Source organism: Bemisia tabaci, chromosome 6 (assembly GCF_918797505.1).
Source record: "Bemisia tabaci chromosome 6, PGI_BMITA_v3".
NCBI lineage: Eukaryota > Metazoa > Arthropoda > Insecta > Hemiptera > Aleyrodidae > Bemisia > Bemisia tabaci.
The window spans coordinates 49,033,763-49,055,583 of record NC_092798.1 but is presented as its reverse complement, the minus strand read 5'-3'; the positions used below and the strand labels follow the sequence as shown (position 1 = coordinate 49,055,583).

The window sequence follows — 21,821 nt, the reverse complement described above, 5'->3', positions numbered from 1 at the left end:
AGTCCTCATATAGTTATCCAACAAACCTAATCTTTCCTGATATTTCATTTTTTAAACAGAAAACTAAGCAACATTAAGACTTGAAATTTTGCGAGTGTGTTTTCTTTGTAATGGAAGGTAAATTCACAAGTTTAAAGGCGTCAAAAAGTTCAGTTCTCTGTCAAAAAAATGAGACATAAGAGAAAATTGGAAAATGTAAAATGCAGCCCAGCTATTTACACCTAAAACCGCCCGCCCATTTAAGTTGATGGAGTTTTTTAGCCATCATGCGTAAAAAGTTCAGCTTAAAGCTGATATCTCATTTTGGAGGGAAAAAGCTCACGCACAAGCACAATTTTCCATCAAAGAGATACGCTGTTTGGAGCAACACTTGTTTCGTCCATTCAGGAAGGCAACTGCAGACGCGTTTCGGCCTTGTTGGGCCAATCCTCAGTGCAGAGCAGCCTCCTGAATTTTCGGCTACCAAGCTGCACTGCTTTAATTGGACTGCATTTTGCAATTTGTAACTGTAAATTCTGGCTCTGCTAGAAAAACACTCAAGTGCATAAGGAAACTAATGGCACATACGTTGTTTTTAAACCAGGCTAGCATTTATACTTCCAAATTGCAAAATGTAGTCCAATTGTGCTTAAGTATGAGCTTTTTCCCTCTGTAATGAGATATCAGCTTTAAGATGAACTTTTTACGCACTATGGCTAAAAAACTCCATCATTGTCTTTCGACCCGTGCGTTCACTGCAATCAGTTTGGCATTTAAGTTTAGATCGAAGAAATAGAACTTATAGTGTATTTTTCAAAGGCAAATACCTTTAAGATCCTCTGCAGTATGTGTTGCAATCAAGACATAAAATCCAACCGTGAGATACTCTTAATGCAGTAAACATGGCAATACGCTAAGCGATATTTTAAATGCCTGGAAAGCGAATGGGCAATGAAAAGGCTGACAGAAAAAAGAGCAAAATAAAGTAAATTGTCTTTGGAGAAAAAATAATTTATTCTCAGTAAGTTAAGTAAAACAGTTAATTGTCTTAGTGAACAATGATTACGATATGGTCTGAAAGAACTTGTATTTGACACATCAGCTAGGGAAGTTAAGTAACTTGGTCGATTCATATTTAATAGGTGTGATGCGCTCTGAGAGAGCCACTTAAAATTGCGAATGAGGAATTTGAATTATTACTTTTTATGGAGTAAGACTTTTTCTTAACTTTGTCTTCTATTTTTGCGCTTCAGGCAGTTTACCTGTGCTATTAAGGGAAACTCTAGCAGAGCACATCAACATTTTAGAAGCATCACAGTTTCTTTCGGTGAAGGGATGAAAAGTCAGTGCATTGTTTCAAGATTGTAAAAGTTTGAATATTATCGGCACAGAACTAAAAACAAATCGACGGTGTAAGTCGGCAATCACATATCTCGTTTGCGGTGTCTAAAAATCTCCGCTTTTATGTTATTTTTTTAAAGAAGAACAAATAGACATCATTCCTTGAAGTTTTTGTAGAATTTTTTTCGCACAGAGAAGAAAAATTACGGCAGTTTTAAAGAATTGCCGTTGAGTAGTTTTCGGTTTAAAAAATAAAGTAGGTATGACAGGAAGTCTGCGACGTCGTAAACAAAGTTATGTAATTGCCGACTTACACTGTCGAAATGCTCTTGGGGAGAAACCGACAATAAGTAGTTACAAACAAAGCAGAGAACCCGCTTTTAGTATCATGCAAAATGATACTCTGAGTTTCACAAATCTGGTAGGAAACATTTTGCCTCGGTATCGTTCATTTACTTGATGCTGCTAAACTGTTGTGAAGTCTTGAAGATATTTTAATTCGAGATATAGTATTGGCATGCAATTTAAGTAAGTATCAGGTTTTTATGAGCCTAGCTTTTTTTTTTCTAATCTACATAGAAAATGAATCACTGATCTGACTTCGCATAGAAGATTAACAATTTTCAGTATTGCACATTAAAGAAGGCATGCTGATGATTGCAGCGAAGCTTTCCTTCATTTTATTTTGAACACAGAACAATTCTCCTCTTGATATAATTTTATTTTTATACAAAAAAACCAACTGATTGGTTTTACAAAATTAAGGATAGTGGCCACTCATCAATGGTACAGCTTTGAAAACGCTTATCACGGATGCCAAGTTTGAAATTTTTCTCCGTGATAGTGAAGTAAAATTTAACACAATTAATCTTGAAATTTTGAGAGAATGGTCTTTTGAGATCTAATTAAAAATTCAGCAATTCATCTCAATCAGTTTTTGCAGTAAAAGGAACTTTCTAAGAACTAGAACTCTGACGAGAGGTATGCTACAAGGCAAACAAGATACAACAAGTTTTTTTGCTTAGAGCTGGATTAATCTTTCTGCAATGCAAGGATATAAGTAGAGTTGGGCCGAAATGGAATTTTCGCGTCACCGGAACCGGATCCGGATATCGGTTTTTTGTATCCGGCCGGATCCGGATATCGGTTTTTTGTATCCGGCCGGATCCGGATACCGGATAATTCAAAAAAGTATCCGGCCGGATCCGGATAGTACCGGATCCGGATAGTGCTTTTTCGCTAGAAAAATGTCGCGATTTTTGAGGTTAAGTTTACTCGACTCACGATCGGTCGTAGCTAACAAAATTCGGGCCTTGAATTTCCACCTGCATCTATGAAAGTGAAACTATGGAACGCCGTTAGTGTCAAAACCCTTTTCTTGCGCGCACGGAATTTTTTTTCGGCGCGCGGAAAGAAAAAACCCGTTTTCGATGAAAATCTCTGAATTTCCGGATTCCGCGCCGGTTTTCGATATATTTGCGCCGTTTGTGTCAAAACTATTTTTGTCGGCGCGCCGCTTCAAATCTGTTCCGCGCGCGGAATTTTCGATATATCGATTCCTGCTCGCCGTTTGTGTCAAAACTATTTTTTCCGGCGCGGCGCTCCAAATCTGTTCCGCGCGCAGAATTTTCGATATATCGATTCCTGCTCGCCGATCGTGTCAAAACTGTTTTTTCCGGCGCTGCACCAGAAAATAATTCCGCGCGCCACTTTTTCGATATATCGATTTTTCTGCGCGCGGAGAATACAGGATGATCCAAAAGTCCCTTCCACCCCCTCTAACTTTTTACCTAATTGAGGTAAAGATTTGAAACTTGGGGGATATTCCTAGGTCAAGGGGAGCTACTTTTTGGCCCCCCTAAAATTTTCAGGGGGGCCCCCAACTTTTAATTTTCCAATGGGAAGACCCCCTTTGTGATAGCTCGTTTGAAAGAACATAAAAAAAGAAAACTTTTCGCGCAAACCCGAAGTCAATATCTCAAACCGTTTCAAAATGGCGGCCGGTTAAAGTTCAAAATGGCCGAAAATTAACATCGGTTATTTGTCGATGGATTTGCGCGAAAATCGGTATGAATGGGTATTTTGACACGAGAAAAACGAATTTGACGTTAGATTTAAAAAAAAAAAACCAAAATTTCCAAAATGGCCGCCGGTTAAAGTTCAAAATGACCAAAAATTGATTTTTTTAGAAATCTAAGTTCAAATTTGTTTATCTTATGCCAAAATACTCTCAAATTCCAAGTTTTAGGCAAATCCATCAGGAAAAACCGAGGTGACAATTTTCGGCCATTTTAAACTTTAAACAGCGGCCATTTTGGAAATTTTGGTTTTTTTGAAAATCTAACATCCAATTCGTTTTTCTCGTGTCAAAATACCCTTACATACCGATTTTCGCGCAAATCCATCGACAAATAACCGATGTGAATTTTCGGCCATTTTGAACTTTAACCGGCCGCCATTTTGAAACGGTTTGAGATATTGACTTCGGGTTTGCGTGAAAAGTTTTCTTTTCTTATGTTCTTTCAAACGAGCTATCACAAAGGGGGTCTTCTCATTTGAAAATTAAAAGTTGGGGGCCGTTGCCCCACTAAGGGGGGCCCCCTGAAAATTTTAGGGGGGGCCAAAAAGTAGCTCCCCTTGACCTAGGAATATCCCCCAAGTTTCAAATCTTTACCTCAATTAGGTAAAAAGTTAGAGGGGGTGGAAGGGACTTTTGGATCACCCTGTATTCTCCGCGCGCAGAAAAATCGATATATCGAAAATGTGGCGCGCGGAATTATTTTCTGGTGCAGCGCCGGAAAAAACAGTTTTGACACGATCGGCGAGCAGGAATCGATATATCGAAAATTCTGCGCGCGGAACAGATTTGGAGCGTCGCGCCGAAAAAAATAGTTTTGACACAAACTGCGAGCAGGAATCGATACATCGAAAATTCCGCGCGCGGAACAGATTTGAAGCGGCGCGCCGACAAAAATAGTTTTGACACAAACGGCGCAAATATATCGAAAACCGGCGCGGAATCCGGAAATTCAGAGATTTTCATCGAAAACGGGTTTTTTCTTTCCGCGCGCCAGAAAAAATTCCGCGCGCGCAAGAAAAGGGTTTTGACACTAACGGCGTTCCATAGTGAAACACGCGGGTCGCGGACTAAAGGAATTTACGTTGCGATCGCGTCAATTAGCAGAACATGTGCGTTATTCCGGTAGTAAAGGTCGAACAATTACCATGACTGAAAAAAAGTCAAAAGTTTCAGGAAAAAATACAGAAAATTGTATTGATAGGGAAGAAAAAAGAAAGAATATCACCAAAAATTTATCGAAATTTTCAGGGCCAAAAAAGCACTATTCGGCGGGTCCAAAAACCGGATAGCGCGATTATCCGGCCGGATCCGGATACTCGCGAAAATCGTATCCGGCCGGAGCCGGATATCCGGTATCCGGCCGGATAATCCGGCAATCCGGATAATCGCCGGATACCCGGCCCAACTCTAGATATAAGCATAAAATCTACCTATCACCTTTTTGTTTCTGATTTGATAGTTTTAAAAGGAGAGCCTGACAACAAAATTCATTGAAGAGCGCCTAGAATAATATTCAAAACAGATTTAAAATGCCACAGCTGATTATAATATCAACAGCCAAATGCGACAAATGTATTTCTCCATTGCAAAATTTAAAAACATCCGATTTTTTTTGTTTTCTTCAAGGAAAACCAATCAAAACATTTCCTTGCAATTGTATGATTTTTTAAATGCATGAAGAAAATTCACAGAAAATTTAATTAGAAATGGTGGGTTAGTTTTCTCAGAATCAATGAACTTTCGTCACATATATGTACTGTTAAGAAATTCTAACTAGGGGAGAATTATGAGTTTCCTGCCCTGGACGTACGACTTGTTAAGCCCAGTTCCCTGTCCTTCAGACAATGACCCCTAAAAATTTTTCACGACTAGGAACTATAACTACTTTATCATGTGTAAATCCAGCTCTGTTTGTATTTGCACCATTGATGGAGGGCATGCATTAATTACGCAGATTTCTTAAACAATGCTAAAGGATAAGGTCACGTAATTTCACAATGGCTTTGCTGGAGGGTGAAGTAAACCTTAAGTTTCAATGGAAGTAACAATATATGGCACAAATATTACAGAATGAACTCTTGTAATTTACATTAACAACTAGATTTTATGATTACACTGAAAATATCTCTTTAGAAGTATTGAAAAGAGGAAATCTTTTCATTTTGAGCATAACATACAGTCAGTAGGTACATAATGACCTTTCATATCCATACAAATCTGTTGATTACATTGAAAACCTACGTGGTTAACAAGACTGTATCATACAACAAATGGAGGGACAAAAAATAAAGACCCAACTGAGTCATTTCGTTTTTAAAAGTTAATGTGCAAGCTTACCTTAGATTTTAAGTAGTCCAAAAGGAACTAGTTTATATTTGATTGAAGTTATTCATTCCGTTTACGGCACAAAATTTTCAGAAGACTACTTTTTGATTAATGAATTACTTATTTAATGAAAGTCAGTCTCTTAAATCACCAGAGTTAGCATAGAACTCTGTCTTACCAACAGTATAAAAATTATACAGAAACAATATGATATCTATCATGTTGCATGTTAACTTCTGCCACTTGGCACAGTAACAAATCGTCAGGAATATGTTTTTCATCAAACATTTGAAATTGATGCTAGTTGAGATCATTCTTGCTTTCAGCGTAGTGGCATAAAAGACATTATCATCTCCTACTACAAAAACCATGTCCTTAATTTCCTCAAAACATTGATCGCATACTTTTTTTTTCGAAACATGGATGCTCATAATTCAGATTGCTTTATATTCTTACACAGCAAAGGCATATTTTTTTTTGATTACCATTTCTTGTCCTTCAATTTTTCCATGACCTCAGATTTAAATGCAGTTTTCTCTGCCTGCATCAACTTGATCTTGACTTACCTTCAACTTTTTGTTGAACTTGCAAGAAGTGAACAACTTCGAGCTGCACCAGAGTGAATGACATTATACATCAAGTGGCAAAACTTAACATACAACATATCAGTGGTGCAATTAAAACCAAAATTGTGCTTCAATGACATCACTCAAAAATACCAGCCAAATTTTTAGTTTCAGAGGAAAAAAACAACCAACATTTGCAATATGTACGTATCATATGGTCTAAATATCTCCATTAAACAAAAAGAAAAAAAAGACCTGTTAACGATCTTGGTAAGTAGGCATTCTTTTCCGCCACTTATGCGACATTCCTTCCTCCCTCAGAAAAATTGATCGATAAAAAATTTAACATAAAGGCTGAGTAAAAAATTTTGGAAAAAGAATAAGGTTTATAAAAATACTTGGAAAAATAGAGAGCTAAAACTTTTCCCGTTATTTACACGACTGAATCTTTTGATGTTAAAACAAATAAATAGAGAAAAAACAATATTGAAATGAAAATTTGAAAGATTGTTCTACAAAAAGGGGACACCAATCAAAACGCCCTTGTGACAAGTTTAATAATATAACCAGTATAAATGGGATAATGTATAAATTGTGCTGCCGGTATTTCAATGATATCTTTGCAAAATTTGACATAGTAAACTTATCTTCTTTATCTTCGAATCTATAAGATAAGTTTATATTCTTTCTTGAGCCCTTCAGAAAAGCTTCCAGTTTGAAATTTATGATAACATGAAACAAGATCTTACAACTTCAGACAGATTAACCGGGGATCTTTGCAAGACATCTGATTGATCTGGGACCACATCATCGCAGGAAAGATGCACTGGCCTTTGAATGTCACATTATTAGAAAAACTGTAAGACATTCACCGAAACAAAAATGAAGTTGATTTAACATTCTTGATGTAAAGGAAGTATGCGAGAACTTGTAAAATGCTGAGTTACTCGCCACAGCAGTTAGTTTTACATCTTGGCATTGCTAAAGTAACTGATGTAATGTTGTAACTGATGTAATTCAGCGTTTGATAAGTTCTCGCACACTTTGTATGTATCCAGAATGTTAAATCAACCTCACTTTTTTTTCAGTGTTGAATTTTTAGGTTAAGAAATTTTGCAGAATGAGTTAGCATAGCTCAGATGCACATACTAGGACATTCGTGGATTTAACAACAATGTTTCTCCGAAGGCAGATAATTTTTCTGATTTAACGCATACATCACTGTTACACTGTTTCAAACATTGTTGAGCGTGAATGCTTCTACATCCATTCATAAAGGAATAAAATATATTCGATCCAAGTAGGTCAAAAAAGTAAATTAGGTATTGCTTGCTTTAAATTAAACATTTCTTCACCTTGATGCATGCTTGTAAATAAAAGAATACAGAGACATTGCTCGACATTAAAAATGGATTTCCTGAACAAAATATTAAAGAACCCTACACACTTTTGGGGGCTCAGTGGCTCTTAGTAAATTTTGATGAAACTTTAAGAGGCATAAAGTTCATCATTAACGCAAAGCCAAAAAATTAGACGATTCCTCGATGTAGGAAGAGTTCTTTTCTATATGCACACACACTCTACAGTGCTGAGTGCTGTGGCTAGCAGTTAAATGTACATCAATTTGTGTATTATGACATCAGTGACTTTCAAAACTTAGCATTTATCAACATGTGATGTCTTTAAATCCATTTTTTTATCGCAAATCAATTAAATTTAAACTGGTAGATATCTAATTAAAAATGAATCTCATTTTTTTTTTTGCTTCCATATTTATTAGCAACATTTCAAATAAGGAAAATTAATCAATCTGGAAAATACTGTTCACTGTCTTTAAACATTTTCATTCAAACGAGCGAAAGTCCAAGTCTCACATTTGTGTGAATGGTAGAGAGTTTGGTCAGGCTACTGATTCGCCAATATTTTCTACTGTGTAGGTTACAATCGATAAATGGAGAGTCAAAAAAGAATGGATCAGCCTCATGTCAGAGTAAGAAAATACAGCAATACCCCAATAATCTAACTATCAATTTGATTACATTTTGCAATAAGGAACCACTATTTCTGGCCCATTTTAGAAACAACATACATGCCATTGATTTCTCTATGCAGATATAGGCTTTTATAGGAGAGCCAGAGATAGTGGTTCCTTATTGCAAAAAATCATCCGACACTTCAGTTATCTGGAGTAGTCAAAATTAAGCCTCCAGTTAAAAACAAGTTAGTTGACACGAAGGAAACTGGTTTCTTTGGCAAGAACTGAAAATGAAAGTATGTGTACTCAGTTTCAATTAGATGACTATATGTATTACAAATACGATTGGCTGAGTTAGTGCTTTTTGCATACAAACAGAGCCTGAAGTGACATTTTTTTTGTCTTATCTTTGGTGGTTTCACTGATTTGACTTTATAGAAATCCAACACGGTTCTATCCGCAAATAATCAGATAAGCAGGGTTTGATTGTAAGTGCCTACCCTAAGAAACCTGCTGGTATTATTTTGCACTCATGGTTTTCAGCCAGGTTACACAATCTGTATACTTTTGTTTTTTAATCACCTCTGATAAGAATTTTATATTCGAATATCACAAATTTCCTCAAGAACTTGAGGAGAACTTAAAATTGGGTGTTGAGTAACTAAAAAATGACAAAAAAGATAGTGAGTAGACCGAAGGGACTAAATTATTGCATAAAAAATATGATATTCTCACATCAAAGGTAGGAAAATAATTTCTTGTGTGAAGTTTGTTTCACCAGTTTAAAATGTAAAAATAAACTAATCAAAAAAATTGTTCTGAATTTGAGAGGGGTGATAATTAAAAAATCTAATAGAAAATATAACTACAAAATTAGTTACTTACAATGTGTGCTCGTAATTTGGAGCGGTGAGGTTGAATTGAATTTTAAATAAAAATTGAACACATGCGTAATATACTTTGGCTTTTAAAGCATCTCGAGAGGGAGAAAACTTTTGATCAAAAACAGTTCCACATGCAAAATAGAACACTGATTTGCTTGATACAAAAGAAAAAAAACTTCCTTTGTCTGTTCTCAACGCTCACCTGTTTATAGAGATTGAAAACATTTTTACGGTCCATGTTGACTGAAATTTTAATTCAGCAGTCTTTCTTAATTCCTAGAGACGAGGAGAAAGGCTTCTTCAAGATCTGAGGCTTAGCCATTATTTTCGGTTTGTTCCCCACCATAGGTTTCTTCATAGGTTCAGGTCGTATGCTTTCCTTGGTTTCTGAGCCCTCTGTGCACAGTTCAGCACCGGGATCTACATTGATTGATTCGGAATTGGAGCTGTGCGCTTTCGTGTTCTTTTTCAATGTACACTGATTTTGCTTTGCAAAGCGGTCTGCGACAGTCGACATATCCGGACTCTCGGGTCCGCCCACAGGACTTGATTCATATTTCGGACTGCTGCTAGTTAAACTTACGAACGGCAAATCCATCACCAAATCAGGTGTGTGCTTCTGCCGAATATCACAGATTTCTTTCATTTGCTCATCAGATGAATGGTCTCCTGGAGAAGGAGACTCGGTTTCTGGGAGCGCGCTAGGATCCGATTTGTCGATGTCTCCGGCTGGTGATTCTGTAGACAGTGCAACGGCAGGCTTGATCATCCCACTTTCAGCAACTTCAGATTGAGCGATGTCGACTGTTTCGGGAACATCTGTCTCCTCCAGAGATACAATTGGAACTTCTGCGTTTGAATCCTGTAACAATAACATACAGACCTTAAATTTTCATTTTAAAAAAGGGAAAGAGACCTCAAATCATTTTTCGGCGATAGCACCTTCATTTGTATTGCAAAAGTAATCTTTATAGTAGTATGTTTAAGTATGTTCATTTAAGTCCGAAGTGTCCTTTTTAATGCGCAACAGCTTGTGGTGAGTTTATGATAAATTACTCTTAAGACCTTACAGACGAGCTGAAAATTAAGATAATAACCATTGAAGCTTAGATGAAGAAGTATATTTAGCGCATATACACTTTTCTTGTACGGTCATGACTAAGCAGTCCTTCAAACTTTAGTTTCCTGGGCCTTTATACCTTTAACGCTGTCCGTAATACATTGGGTAATTTTTTCTTCTGATTATACCCACCTCTCTTTCTCCTTGTCACGTCCCTTAAGAGCACTTCTATATTCTTCTCTCCTTATAATAATGTCAGGCTCCTCAAATTAGGACAAAAATTGGAGGAGAGAAGAACAATTATGGTCATGATTCCATACTCAAGTCGCATTTTTTTTGCATTGCAAAGGTCTTGCGTTTCTTATTTCACTCACTCATCGTTTAATTTGAGCATTTATTGCTCAAGTGATGTAAAATTATTGCAATTTTATGGTAAAAAATTGCAATTTTACTGCATTAAATTTAAAAATTGTTTCAATAATTTCAAGGCACTGTGCTACTTGGGTCATAATTTTGGTCAAAATATTTAAGCAATGGTAAAGCTCTCTGGACAAATGCAAAGGTCTGTCAGGCATGTGCTGTAAGCATTTAAATCCTACTTACCGGACGGAAAAGACAACTTACCAGAGTAATTAATCAAGAGTCACCGCATGCCTTTACTGACGGGGGTTTCAAGTATTAGCGATGCCCAAGATTGGGTCTTTGAGCTGGAGGGAAAAACAAAGAAAAACCAAACTAATAACATCAAAACACACGCAAACAAAAAAAACAAAAAAGAAACAATCATGCTTTATGTGGCATGACCTGGAGAAACATGGTTTTAATTGGATGTCATGCACTGTGTAAACAGGATATATTAAGACATTCAAATCAATCCAAAAACGAATATAAATAAGTTCATTATTAACAAAATCTAGGTTGCAGGGATCATCAGATTGGTTAAGTTTTTTACCGCAGAAAATTCACTGATTAAGGAACAGAGCTTTAATTTATAAATATATGTTATTTTTATAAGAATTTCCACTATCAGTCACCAACCATTTGACCATGACGATTAAACCAATAAAAAAAATACCGAGAATAATTAGGCAAAAACCTTAAGACAGATCGTTTATAGCTTTAGAAGGATGAACTACCTCCAAAGAAGGGACCCTCAGGTACCAAAACCCTTTAGACTTTGACTAGATTTTAATTAAAACGCACCAAGTCACAATTTGAAAGAAAATTAGTTGGAAGTGGTTTCAAGTCCAACGGAACAAAAATTTTTCTCTGTCAGGGATTCGAGGTAAAGACAAAATGTTCGGAACGTTAAAATAGTGGTCAATTTTCGTCCCTTGTACTGAGTTTCATGGAGGGCTAAAACCCCTTTCCTTCCGTTCAAACTTGACATGACTTGGTGCGTTTTTTTAAAAATTCTGTCCTATCAAAAGTTCTGCATGATTGCCCGAAGAGGTTTTAACAATGAGAGAGAAAAATTCGACTAAACCATATTTCTGTACTTACAGAAAACAGTTCTGCATATTTCTCTGTGAAGGACACTGTAATAATTGAATCATAATTTACGATTTAATTAGCGGGGAAACTATGCAGAATCGATCTACATGCACGATGAAAGATGGCTCAGTCAAATTTTATCCCTCATCCTTTTCAAGTCCCGTTTTCCTAGACTGTCTCACAAACATACATTCATGGGCAAAGTAGGAAACCACGTACTTCCGTTTAGGACGTTGCAGAATTCTTGTCATACTTTATTCTTTCTTCGGAAAACTAGTAAACATAATTTCTTGAACACTTTCTTGATTTTTCTTCTCCTGTCAGCAGAATATTCTATACAAAATTCAAGCTATAAAATTGGCTTGTTTCTTTTTGAAAAAATAAAAGAGGAGCAGAAATTTTGAGACACTGCAATGTGGGTACTTGGTTTCGAACTTCGGCGATCAATATCCTGCCTGCTGCTGATGTATGTTTCTTCATTACTGTTGAAGTCAACAAAGTGCCTCTTTTGTCTCTTGAATGACTAAATAGTAATGAACATCACTTACCTTCATCCTTTTCTGTGGGAAAGGGGGTGGAAAATCACAAACAGGCGAATGGATGCACAATAAATTTGAATAAAAAAGAACAGTCTTCAGGAGCATGCGGCTACATGTAATAGCATGGTAAGGATTGATCACAAGAGGAGATCTTTGTTCAGACTTGCACAGGGGCACGTGAAATGCTTGATAAATAAATTTATGAGGGACAAAATTGGTGAGAAAAATTTTTGAAAAGTGAAGAAAGATTTTCCTGATCGCATAAAATGTTCAGCATTCAGAACTTTTACTACTTTTGCGCTTCCATTCTTGAATCCAACCAGAGGAAGTGAGGCCTTGATCCAAGGTGGCCATATTTTCAAAGAGACAGGATGAAAAACTGGACTTTAAGTTTTACTTAGATTCAACTCTAGATTTCACTTAAGCTTTAATTCTCCTCCTAGTTGCTGTCATCAAAATAAATCGCAAGCGTAAATGTAAGCTCAGATCACTTAATATTTTCTAAAGGCGCATTGAGGAAAATTGACTTGACTAACTCATTAATTACTTATTGAGTTCTCTCATCCTTAATTCGAGGGCATCTACAGTTGAAGCAATTCCCGTAAAAGTTTGTTTTTTGACCATCCACTCATAGTGTTTCCACACGAGCTGATTCAACAGAATAAATCAAATGATGAAGCAATTTCTGCTACAGTCATAACCTGATTTTCAAAAATTAAGTCTGTATTTTAAACATGTTTTAATACAGAGGTCAATTTTAGGGAATGATGTAACTTATAGTTCATCGCATAATTGAACAAGTTCGCCATCAATTGAAATAATGCCCAGCTTCAACTTGATTTGCATTTACATACCTTGCATCATTGATGGGGATAGAAGCCTTAAAATTTATTAGCTACTTTATCATGTTCGGAAATTTAATAAACATTACACTATCCTACAAAAATTCCATTAACAGGACTTTAGCCTCTCTTATTTGCATGATATCAAACAATGTAATTCTTTAAAGCGTAGATAGTTATTTCGACCACCTGATAATAAAATGACTGAAGTGTGCGTTATGCTCAAGCAGTTACCTTCTTTTAACTTGCAATACAATTTTAGACCGAACTGAAATTTTTGCATAACTTGAGCTGAAGTTTCCATAAAATGCAGTCAGATGCTGGTAAAAAATGCTTGAAATTTAGGCTGGATGAATCAAAAACACATGATCCGGTCTGCACGATCAGTCTAGTGTGAGCGAAAAAGCTGTTATTTGAAAATCATAGCAAGGAAAATGTTACATGAACGGTTAAGAACATAAACGCATGCTTTTGTCTGGAACGGTGATCAGCATCAGGTTGGGGGGATATTGGAGGGATACTGTTTACGATGCAAACAAAGATGGAGGATGTTGGTTCCATCAATGGAACTCTTGTATGCGTCAGGAATTTGCGGACTAAGTACATTTCTTATGTAAAATTTGGCGAGGAACACAATAATGCTTTTAGTCTTCTTTGAAATGAACTCTGAAGCTAAAAAAAAGCTCTTAAAGTTGAAGCTGTAATGGAGGGGATCCCCTGTACTACACAGGGAGTCTACTTCTGTATCTAATCAAACTCTCTATGCGCAGGAAAGGAGCAAATACATCAGCAGGGTTGCCATGGTTCCAACCTCAGAGTCCTGACATAAAATGGCAACCCTGTTGCTATATTTGATCCCTATCTGTGCACGGAATGTTTGACCGGATACGGAAGTGGACTGTCATTGTAGTGTAGGATATCCCCTCCATTACAGCCTCAACTTTTGAGAGCTTTTTTGGAGCTTCAAAGTTCGTTTCAGAGAAAACCGGTGACATTATCATGTTTCTTGTAAAATTTTACAAAAGGTTACTTCGATCGCAAATCCTTGATGCATGCAAAAGCTACGTTTGCCTGTAGACAAACTACGAAAAGTTGCGACAAACAAAATGAACGAAAAAACAAAAAAACAGGCAGTTTAAAAAAGGAAAAAAAGACGAGAGTTTAATACAAGTAGGATACATAAAAAATAGTACGTATACAGACTATGCACTATGAAACATATACACAACAATTGGGGAGTCACAAAGCTTATGGTGAACACATAACAACTATAAACAACGACTAAAAGCAAGGCTCATCACAAACATGGGGAGGAGGGAGGAGGGTTTATACAGTGGTTTCAAGTACCTCCTGAGATGCCTCCATCATGATCACGACTTGAGATTTGCTCGAATGCGATTCGATCGAAGGTGAATGCGACCCAGATGCAGATGTTGCTGACAGCACTGAGTCATTGGAACTGGACGCTCTCCGCCGCACTGATTCGTCTGAGGAACTCGATTTCAGAAGCTCGAATTTCTCTTTGTCCTCATCTCTGAAACAGACCATTTTGCGTTATGAAATTTGCTTACAAAGTTCACCCGTCATTTGTTTTCCTCTTCATTACAGAGTTAAAAGTCCAATTATATGAGTGATTTAACGATAAAAATTTCATGTATTTCATCATTGGTTTTGGGATTCATTAAATTTTAAACATTACAAAGTTCCTTAGTTTCTCTAAAATTTTTTACATTTTTTTCTCTAATTAGGTCCGAAATAGTTGAAAAAATTCAGCATTAAAACTATTCACACGAGAAAATCTTAAAATTTTTGATAAATAGTGTTATAAAGTGCCATAACTCTTTGTGTTTTGAGGGGTTTTCCCTAAATTAATTCTCTGGGCTTCTTATATTTTTATTAGTAAATTAAATTTACTTCATTTCTCTAGCTCATTGGTTGCTAAGATTAGTAAAGTTTCTTTAATGTGATCTAATTTTCAGAAATACATATTAGTATTCAGGTTGGAGTGCACAGATTAAACAGGTGATTTTCACTGTGCTTTCCCTTGATAAGTCAGCGAGTTTTACTGGGGGTCAAACAAATTTTGAGAGAAACCTTCTAACACTTATTTGAGGGGGGGGGGGGGAATAAAAAATACACCAAATTATAGATTTGTTTGATGCCTCTGATAAGATGATAAACATGTTCTCAAATTTCCTGCCTGGATTTCTTTCTAATGCTTGATGAATTACTGATTAAAGATCGGAAAATTTCGCTGTCATTTTTTTCCAATTTTGCTGTTCCCGAATTTCGCTGTTATTTGTGCTGAAATAACCGTTATTTTTGTAGCGCTCTTTGCGTTTGACAGCTTAAAATGAAGCTTTTAATTTGATTATAACGAGCCATCGTTCAGTCTCTCTTTCTCTAGTCCTCTTTAATAAAAACACCTCAAGAGCATTAATTTTATCTTGATTAAAAAATATATGCTACTAGCTTTTTAAAAGCACTTTTTATCAATATGTGTCTGTCTACTCACATGATCACGTTAAAATTATTTGAGGTTATATTTATGCCCCAGTTGTTGCCATTGGCGAACATTGATAGCTAGTAGCTAATGACGACCAATGCTCAAAAACAACTCTGCGATTTTTTTATAACAAGAAAAAAAGCTCAGCAAATTTGTCTGTGCGCAAATGTTATGAAAATGTACTGATTTTGGCGATTTTGCAGATAAATATAGATGATTTTGCGTTAAATCCGGAGAATGGCTGATTTTGCTTTATAGTTTCGTGAACAGTGGGTCATGAATGGTGCTTCTGTCTGGTTTTAAGATTCCTAAGCACATTTTAAAAATTTTGTTGCAAATTGCAGCAACGAAATTTTCCAATCTCTGGAAATACTTCGATTTCTCAAAAACAAAATATTGTATAAGAAAAAAAAAAATACGTGATCAAAATCAGGAGAAAAATATATCAGAACTTACTTCATTTTTAAGGATATGTATTTGTCCGGTATGAGACCCTGTTGACCATTGACGGAGCCTTTCCACCAATCATTTGAAACTTGCGTGAAAAGCGTTACACAGTCTCCTTTGCGTAGGCTGAGTTCCCTGTCTGATCGTGCGCAAAAGTCAAACTGAGCTGTAGCCTCAAGAGATTCTGTTTCTGCCAACAAGGAGGATAAGTTAAGGAATAGGCACATTACATGTAAAACAACTCATGAAAGGAAAATCATTTAGAAGTTCTAATGAACGCTTGTAACCCGTTGTCTTAAAGCAACCACTCTGAGCCATTGGAAATTTGGCAACAATGTCTACAATAATTTGATCTCGTCAATGTTAGAGTGGTAGAGTTGGAGAGTAGTGTGACCAAACTAGAACTCATTTTTATCAATAATTTTTTACCTAGTGGTGGTACTTTTGTATTATTGTACTATTGAGCAAAAACCAACCTTATATTCTCCCGACTTTTGATTATTCAACGATTTCAATAATTTTGACAGTGATTAACAGCAATAATCTGAGGTGAATTCCGGTATACTAGCCGGTGCGGCTGCTATACTATACCGTATATGGAATTGCCTTTTAGCGGCCACTAGTGACCTCCACAGCAGTGACCATACGAGAAGAACTTTACAAGGTTTATTTTTCAACATCCACACCAAATTTTTTACTTGTGAGTGGGAATCAATGTTTATTTCTATCAATTTTGGCGAATTTAATTGTTCATTTCCTAATCTTTTTAGGACATAGTAATAGAATCTCTCATAAAAGGGAGCAAAAGCGAAAGACTAATCACAAAGCAAATGAAGTGAAAAAATACTATACATAGAAAAACTAGCTCACCATCTTCTGACGGATAAATTTCTGAGTCCATATCTTCAGCCATGTGTTCAGATGGAGAGTCTCCAACATCTCTGTAAGCCAACGAATAGAATTAAAACCGGGAAAAATGAACCAGAAAAAGAATGAAAGACCGAGCGGGGTTTTAAAATATTAAATCATAAATCATGTAAAAATAAAGAAATTTCTTGGATTTAACTTGGGGCAATCAAAAAACACAGCAACCTATGTAGTTAAGTCTCTAATTTAATTGGTGGAGTAATCTATTTCCATAGAATTTTTTGTTTGTTTAAAATTCCTGTACAATTTCTGTCATTATTGTCTCCTTTTTCCTTTCTGTTGACAGATCAAATTATCACTTTTGCTGACAAAAGTTTACTTCTTAACCATTTATCAGCAAAAATTTCATCAACTTACAAACAAAAAATTAATGTTCAAATATCTACTACCATAAACATAAATTAACAATAAAGGGGATAGGTTTCCTGTCGGAAGGAAATGTTTCCTTGTTTGATTCTATCAAGCATTTTGAAGACGATCTTGACGAATTTCAAAACCTTGGGGATTTACTTTGTGGTAGATGTTTGCAGTTTAGATAGCTTGGATTTTATAACGTCCATCATACCCTGTCCTAAAGCGACCTTTTGCTTTCTAGACCTTTCTTTGATGAGATCACTCCTACTTCGGTATCTTCAGAGGATCCAAATTTAGAATAGAACTAGTTATAGGGTTTAAAAATCCTCTAATTCCTGGAAACTTTTGGATATGTTAGGTATCTCTTGTTCATGCAGAGAAGCTGCAAGAACAAGGAAGGACTTTTAGCGGTGAGCAACTGAAATCCAGGTAAAAAAATTCCAAATTCCGTAATGGAACACTTACGTATCATCAGGTTCACGAGAGATATATTTTTCATACATAAGTCCATTAAATTCTTTGCCAGGGAAGATATCTTCATGGAATAGGATGATGTTTTTGATGAGTTCGTTGACTTGGTTTTGGTACTGGACTTGGTCTTTGTCTTCCGGAACAGGAACGAGCGTTGGGCCAAAACAAATAGCTAAGTTGTACGGATCCATCATGTTCTCATCAGAATATTCCGATAAACTGTAATTTTTTAATAATAATATTAAAATGATAATATTTTAATGATTATATTGGTTGGTAGTGGTGTTAGTGCAAAATGTATTTATATTTAAATGTTTTCAGAGAAAAGACGATCAAATTGAAATCTGTGACTTTTTGGCTCAGATGACATTCTGAGGATGATCTTCAAAGCTTCAGCTGCCTGAAATTATTTTCGCATACGCAGGAATCATTTTCATTTTGCCCTCACATAAAATTAGGTAATTTTGGATGGAAAAAGATGAGAGTAAAATAACAGTGCACTCTTCTTTGCTCCCTTGCACAATGCCAATGAAGCGTACGGATGAAATTGCCTGTTAGAAAAAACACTTTAGCTAAAAAATTTTAAAGGCACTTACTGGTTTAGAAAGGCGAATATATAGCGCATGACAATTACAACAGACCGGGGCAAGCTTGCGATGAGATCTTTCATTTTAAGAATAAATTCATGCTTCGATTCCAGTTCTAGATGGAAAAAAGAAAGAAGGAAAACTTATTAGTCACTTCATATAAAATCGCATCAAGGAGGACGAAAAAAAATCTACACATGATGATGCACAAAACCATACTGCAGTTGCCTCTCATAAGACAGAACAAGACAAAATGGACTGCATTTTGCAATTTGGACCTATAAATTCTGGCTCATCTGAAAAAACACATATGTGCGTAGGGAAACTAATGGCACATACGTTGTTTTAAAACCGGGCCGGAATTTATAGGTCTAAATTGCAAAATGTAGTCCAAATGATAGTTTTGCTCAAATTAATTTTTATGTTTGCTGATATTTTGTTTCTTTGAAGGGAGCAAACCATAATTTACTTGCAAAATTCTTGGAGAACATTCTTGAGATATAAAAAGAAGTAGATTGACCGAGTTTAATGGAAAAGCACTGGCCTACTTTTTTTTTAAAACAATGGGTTGGGAAAGATTGGAAATAAACTAGTTGTAAATTTTCTGTTGTTGAAAATTCAAGGTCGAAAAAATTATTGAGAATGAGATAAAAGTCGTTAAATTTTGTCCTGATCATTGAGTCTTTAGGAGGTGTAAAATTTTAACCCTCTATGTCAAAGTTCAAACTTGATCTGACTTGGTGCGTTTTTTTAAACCTGGTTCAAATGATACCCAAATCCCCATAGTAACAAGAATTGCTTTTTTCAAATACCTACATATTTTAGCTCCAAATAATTGGCACAAAAAATATTCAGAAACCAATTTGCAAGAGTTTGTTTCTAATTTCTCTGTGAGACATGAATGAAAAAGTGTTTATTATGAAGGAGTCTGATAGCCATTTTCATTTATGATTCAAACACAGATCCTGAATCTTCTGACCCTAGTTTAAGAAAATAAATCGAAAAATGACTTACGAGCAAGTTCCATGAACTGTTCAAAGTAAATAATTGGAAACAAGGGCTCTCTCAGTTCCCGCAGGTACAATTTAAGCACACCGGCGACAGAGTTAATATCTGATGCGTCTGTCATGTCGGCAAGAGGATCCTCGCCTCGCTCAAATGCATCTTTGAAGTTGTTAATTTCTACCTGAGAACCGGAAACCCTAAAAATTCCTTGATGATGTAGACCTGAAGCACAAAAAGGTAAAAAAAAAAAATTTCAATTAAAACAACCAGATAGTTAAAATCAGCTTAAAATTTGATCCATTGATCCGTTAATATCAAGAATTGAGTACATTGCAAGGCTGATGAAACAACGCTACTTCAATTTTGCGAGAGAAGTTAAAATTTTAGCCGGGTTTTATTTTTACATGGTAAGAAATTGACTAAAACAGAAAATTATTTCAGAACATTCAGATTTTCTGCATGCCCTTGTTGCATATCACGATATAAAACAAGTTGCATAATCTTTGCAACGTTTTGGTTTTTTTTTTTGCTGCTGAACTTTGTGGTAACACTGAACCAACAAGTTAAACTGACTCAAAAGCTGGGATATTCTGTCAAATTCTTCGGGTGATTAGCATGATGGCGCACAATTCTATCTTCAGGGTGTCTGCAGAAATCGAACAAATACAAAAATATGACAGTTTTATGTGACTTTAGATGACCATTTTTCACAAATAAGTTAGACCACGAGACTAATAAAAACAAGTCCCCATTAAAAATAGCTTCTGTGGGAAACATCGTACCATTTTAACAATGCTGATTGGATGGAAGTAATGATTTCAAAAGATACAAATTATAAAACAAATATGAAAATCAATCCATTGTTATTAGAAATGTTAAATTTGATCATTTTAAAAGTGATAAATTGTCGCATACTCGCATAAGTTGACTGAGAATTTTGACTCAGAAATTGAGTGATGAAACAAAAATATGGCAATTTTAAATGACTTTCACATTATTACACAACTGAAATGGAAATATGGCGATATTATAAGACTTAGGTAATATGATTATGTGACCTGTAGACACCCTGATCGTAGGAAAATGTATGGTCTGAAATGCAGTTACACACTGAGTCCTTGCAAGATAATACTTGTTCACGATTGATCAAGATTGTAAAATGAAAGACTGTGATAGCATGGGCAACATACCAAAAAGATTAATGACTCGTATACAACTCTTGACGATGAGAGGTACTTCCTGATTGGTGGACTCCACGTATTCTTCAAGGCTACCTCCGAAAAGTTTTGGCTGACCATTCATCTGGAACCTGCCGATACGCTTGCGCCTCTGAGGTTTCACCGATGGTGGCAGAAGCGGAATCATGGTTGTTCCTGATTTACACAGATCTACATTGTTTATGGAATGATTCAAAGACGGAGAACTATTAGCACCAATGGATGAGTTTTCTATCAATGTCTGCCGCAGGTATTCGTGCTTGGCATTGAGTCGAGCTATTCTACTGGATCCTAGGATGTATTCTTGTAATTTCTGAAAGAAAACAAAGAAAAGACACATGAATATTACAATAAACAAGAATCAATAAAAAAAATATTGATTTTTGAAGTTTGTCTTATATCTTAATTTGCTGGGATGGTGTAAGACTGAACTGACATGAAATTGATCGAAAAGAGCATTAACTTTTGTCCTGTAGAGTTAAAAAATCTAAAATTGCATTCATTACAAGAACCCTTTCTAATTTCTAGATAATGTACAGTCAACAGTTTCGTTCATTTTTGTACTAATGAAAGACATACAAGCCTCGCTTTGCTTTGACTGTGATCATCTTAAGCGTTGAACCAGATCGATTTAAGCTTTAACTGTTTTTTCTGATGACTAGGCATTTCGAATTCCAAAACATCAATACTCCAATTTGGTTTCTTAATTTTGAACATTTAAAATGCTAGCACATTTGTAAAATACTCCTTTGAGCAGCAGGACAAACATTTCAATTTTAAATCGTTCAGAACCAAGTTCTCATTTTCTCGTTGTAGATCACATACATTAAAAATTATAAGTAAGGAATAAAAAAATCAGTGGACAATAAAAGAAAATCGTGATATTTTGTTTTGAGGATCATTCAACTTGAATACTTACAGTTAGGTAAAATTCCTCGGTTTCATGCCTATCCGCTCGCAATTTGATGGAAAAAGTTTCAGGTGGTTTGCTAGCAGGAACAGCATTTTCTCCAAAGTAACCACTACAATTGTAATCTTTTGCTGTCAGCATATCTAAAAGAGTACTTTCAGCTGTTTCTAATGTTTTCCAAACCTCGTCTGATTCTGTCCGAAGAGACGTCAGCCGCTGTTTCAATTGAATCAACCTATGCTCCATATCCGCACAGAGCAATCGTTGCAGTTCTGGTTCTGCTAACTGCAAAAATTACCGTAAAACTGAATT

The 21,821-nt window shown here is 35.8% G+C and overlaps 1 protein-coding gene across 4 annotated transcripts in view; it reads right to left on the bottom strand.

Moving 5' to 3' along the window:
* Nucleotides 1–969: 969 nt before the first annotated feature.
* Nucleotides 970–21,821, bottom strand: part of LOC109031363 (SLIT-ROBO Rho GTPase-activating protein 1) — a 70,227-nt gene continuing 49,375 nt past the window's right edge. For 2 of the 4 annotated variants that reach the window (XM_019042829.2, XM_019042831.2), the window contains exons 6-14: nt 21,519–21,794; nt 20,573–20,912; nt 19,392–19,604; nt 18,387–18,492; nt 17,785–18,009; nt 16,909–16,979; nt 16,048–16,228; nt 14,433–14,619; nt 970–10,012 (exon numbers count right to left, since the gene is read on the bottom strand). In XM_019042829.2, coding sequence (XP_018898374.2) covers nt 9,407–10,012; nt 14,433–14,619; nt 16,048–16,228; nt 16,909–16,979; nt 17,785–18,009; nt 18,387–18,492; nt 19,392–19,604; nt 20,573–20,912; nt 21,519–21,794 — 2,205 coding nt within the window. In that variant the 3' untranslated portion in view covers nt 970–9,406. Of the gene's footprint in view, nt 10,013–10,834; nt 10,918–14,432; nt 14,620–16,047; nt 16,229–16,908; nt 16,980–17,784; nt 18,010–18,386; nt 18,493–19,391; nt 19,605–20,572; nt 20,913–21,518; nt 21,795–21,821 lie in introns of all 4 variants that reach the window. The other 2 variants (XM_019042832.2, XM_019042830.2) reach the window with 2 other exon arrangements.